The sequence below is a fragment of the Festucalex cinctus genome, unplaced genomic scaffold (genome assembly GCF_051991245.1).
Source record: "Festucalex cinctus isolate MCC-2025b unplaced genomic scaffold, RoL_Fcin_1.0 HiC_scaffold_280, whole genome shotgun sequence".
In the NCBI taxonomy this organism is placed as follows: domain Eukaryota; kingdom Metazoa; phylum Chordata; class Actinopteri; order Syngnathiformes; family Syngnathidae; genus Festucalex; species Festucalex cinctus.
In genome coordinates, this window is record NW_027520527.1 from 12,617 (window position 1) to 16,243 (window position 3,627).

The 3,627-nt window shown below is 51.0% G+C and overlaps 1 protein-coding gene across 1 annotated transcript; it reads left to right on the forward strand.

The window, feature by feature from the left end:
* The first annotated feature begins 517 nt into the window (after positions 1-517).
* Positions 518-3,086, forward strand: LOC144011543 (uncharacterized). Its single transcript, XM_077511674.1, has 8 exons — positions 518-674; positions 775-845; positions 926-1,109; positions 1,202-1,422; positions 1,506-1,744; positions 1,894-2,151; positions 2,239-2,413; positions 2,504-3,086. The coding sequence occupies exons 3-8, from the start codon at positions 1,036-1,038 to the stop codon at positions 2,956-2,958; spliced, it is 1,422 nt and encodes a 473-aa protein (XP_077367800.1). The 5' UTR covers positions 518-674; positions 775-845; positions 926-1,035; the 3' UTR covers positions 2,959-3,086.
* Positions 3,087-3,627: the final 541 nt, after the last annotated feature.

The following is a 3,627-nucleotide window of genomic DNA, read 5'->3' on the forward strand; positions in this document are numbered from 1 at the left end:
ACCAACTCAGGTACCGCTCACACCGGGGAGGAACTTATTCCTCCCGTCACTCGACAGGATCATGGCTGACACAGCAGAGGGTGACTACAAGGAATCATTGATCCAAATGGTCAATGGTTTCGACAAAGTAAAACACAAACTAAAAAGACTGTTCAAAGATGTTGAGAGCCTGCAACATTTAGCAAAAAATCTGATCAGGCAGCATGAAAAAACCTTAACCCCCGCTGCCCCTGCCGCTCCCTCCGCTGCCCCTGCCTCTCCCTCCGCTGCCGCTGCCCCTGCCTCTCCCTCCGCTGCCGCTGCCCCTGCCCCTGCCTCTCCCTCCGCTGCCACTGCCGGCCCCTCCGCTGCCACTGCCGGCCCCTCCGCTGCCCCTGCCTCTCCCTCCGCTGCCCCTGCCTCTCCCTCCGCTGCCACTGCCGGCCCCTCCGCTGCCACTGCCGGCCCCTCCGCTGCCACTGCCACTGCCGGCCCCTCCGCTGCCGCTGCCGCTGCCACTGCCGGCCCCTCCGCTGCCGCCCCCACTGCCACTGCCGGCCCCTCCGCTGCCGCCCCCACTGCCACTGCCGGCCCCTCCGCTGCCGCTGCCACTGCCGGCCCCTCCGCTGCCGCTTCAACTGCCGGCCCCTCCGCTGCCGCCGCCACTGCCGGCCCCTCCGCTGCCACCGCACCTGGTACGCCCGCTGCTGCACCTGCCCCTCCTGCTGCACCTGACACTCCCACCGACTCTCCAGCTCTGTCTAGTGACGTTGCACCTTCCACTTCTGCCTCCAGCTCCCTTTGGAGGATCCAGCCATACACCACCCCACCCAGGACCACCCCACCCAGTTCCACCCCAAATTTAGGTATTACTGCTGTTGAATAGACAAAGTTGCTGCTCTCCTGTGAAGATAACACCTGTCATTTATTTTTTTCTTCTCTTTAGACACCCTACTCACTGGATTTAAACATCACATCTCTGGGCCAAACCAGACCCCACAATCCATAAAAAATCTCAACCAGCGGCGGTCATACGCCAAAAAATTCATTCTTCACATGTCCGGGGTGGAACCTGGGTCCGATATCAACAAGGGCCTCTTGTTCCTGCACGACACACACAGACTTCAAAGGTATGTCTCTCTGCTTTGTTGTCTACAAATCCAAGTCATTGCATTCGTCTCTGCATTGACACTGCTCATCATTTCCATCGTTTCCTCTTCAGCTTTCTTGAACATCTAGAACAAACACTCAAGCCAACAAGCCAAAAACATGTCATCTTTGACGTTGAGGCTTTCCTCAACTTTGTGGCCATATCCAACTGGCCGAAGGTCAGGGCAACCAAGGCTCACATCAATTATATTTTGGCCAAACTGGCGAGTTGGAAGAAGGGGCTGGGGAGAGCCATTACGAAGCAACGCATAGAATACAAAAGATCCAAGAAAGGTTAGTTTTGACACAAACGGTCACGATGATTCTTTCACTTCAAATCCTGATGTCGCAGAGTAATTTATCCAATTTTTCTACAGACAAGCTGGTGGGGTCAGAAAATATGCTGATGTTCCTGAAACAGGCACCCGATGAGGCAAAGGCGGCAGTGGAGGAGCTGGAAAAAGACCCGAGTGACACCCGTACCCTAAGATACCTAATAGGGCTGCTGGTCGGCGTGATGGCGGTGGTGTCAGGGCACCGCAAGTGTGTTTTTTTAGCCATCACGCCAGAAAACATCCTAGACGCGGCCCTATTCAAGGGCACGTACATAATTAGGGTAAGTGTTAACAATGGAGTTTTTTTGTTTTTGTTTTTGTTTTTTCAGGCAACTGCTACTTACACCGTTTTCAAGTTGTCATAAAAAAATAAAACAAAAAACTCTGGCACTGCATCAAATTTTCTTCTACTTTGGACTTTCCCATGCAGGTACTGGATCACAAAACTGTCCAAACTTTCGGACCAGCGATGGTTACATTGAACCATAACACAATGCATTCCCTTCTGAAGTACGTTGAGTTGAGGCCTCAACTCAACGGCTTCAGCAAAAAACCAACGACCGCCTTTTTCAATACACAAGGGCAAGAGTGTGTCAAAATGGGCGAATACTTCACAAAAGCATGGCAACAACTGGGGCTGCCTGGAGCGCCCAGCATCCAAGATATAAGGACGGCTGTTGCGACATGGGTGTGTTACTTTGATTCATCTTGCTACTTGCCATACTAAGGAACATGATTTTGGCATTGTTACATATTTTCACCTACTCTCCTACAGGCTAGTCGCGGTCTTGCTGAACAGGACACAAAGCTGGTCAGCAAAAGCATGTGTCATGACCCCAAGACGGCGACCAAATTTTATGTGGTGGGCGCAGAGGCAACCTCCGAGCATAGCCACAAAATCAGGATGGCCATACTACGCTCCTTGGTCAAGTCTTCCAAGGGAGGACAAGGTAAATCTTTCGCAATGACACTCTATCCATTGCATGTTAAAAATAGCTAACCAAAACATAAACATGACTCTTTTCTTTCCAAATCATTAGCAGCAGAAGCCCAGGGCGACGCGGGACAGGCCGAGGGCAAGGCCGAGGGCGACGACGACGACAACAATGACGACGATGACAGTGATGATGACAGTGATGATGACAGTGATGATGACAGTGATGATGCCGAGGACGAGGACGAGGACGATGATGACGAGGACGACGAGGACGAGGATGATGATGATGATGACGAGGATGACGATGACAAGGACGACGATGACAAGGACGACGATGACAAGGACGGCGATGACGAGGATGACGATGACGACACAAGTACGGATGGGGAGGATGACACCAAAAGTGCTGATGACGACGTCAGCTCCTATGAAGACGGGGACAGCCAACACGACACGACAGACTTGAACAAAACCTTACCAATGGACACTGACGAGTACTCAACTCAAACTAAACTTGAGACTGAAAAATCAATGGAGATCGACCAAAACAATGACTAGCCTCTGTAAATCTTTGTATATATGTTGATATTTCTTCTTATTGTATATATATGTTCTTATTTCTTAACGTTGTTTTGGGGTTAAATGTTTAAAATAATTGTATATATGTTCTTATTTCTTAACTTTGTTTTGGGGTTAAATGTTCAAAATAATTGTATATATGTTCTTATTTCTTAACTTTGTTTTAGGGTTAAAATGTTTAAAATAAAGTTCTACAAAATGTTTTCGTCCTTTGTCGTGAAAGTAAATTTTGACAGTTGTTAGTTGATTTCTTTAAAAATTCCGCTTGTGACACGCAATTCCTGGAACTGGACCTTGGTTTGTGGCACAATTCCAGGAACTGGGCGGAGACGGGTGTATGACCCAGCGAGCCTCAAAGCCAGTGTTCTCGGCCCCGCTTCGCGGGGCCTCGAGGGGGCTGGCTCCGCTTGGGACCCGCTCCGCCCAATTCTTGGAACTGGACCTTTGGTTGGAGGTCTAATTCCAGGAACTGGGCGTGGACGGGTGTATGACCCAGCGAGCCTCAAAGCCGGAGTTCTCGGCCCCGCTTCGCGGGGCCTCGCGGGGGCTAGCTCCGCTTGGGACCCGCTCCGCCCAATTCCTGGAACTGGACCCTGGTTCAGGGTCCGATTCCAGGAACTGGGCGTAGACGGGTGAATGACCCAAGCG

Excerpts from the sequence above, each read along its gene's own strand:
- LOC144011543 (XM_077511674.1), top strand. The coding sequence starts at position 1,036 with ATGTCCGGGGTGGAACCTGGGTCCGATATCAACAAGGGCCTCTTGTTC. Across the intron at positions 1,423-1,505 it reads ATACAAAAGATCCAAGAAAG|ACAAGCTGGTGGGGTCAGAA; the intron begins GTTAGTTTTGAC and ends ATTTTTCTACAG. Across the intron at positions 2,414-2,503 it reads GTCTTCCAAGGGAGGACAAG|CAGCAGAAGCCCAGGGCGAC; the intron begins GTAAATCTTTCG and ends CCAAATCATTAG.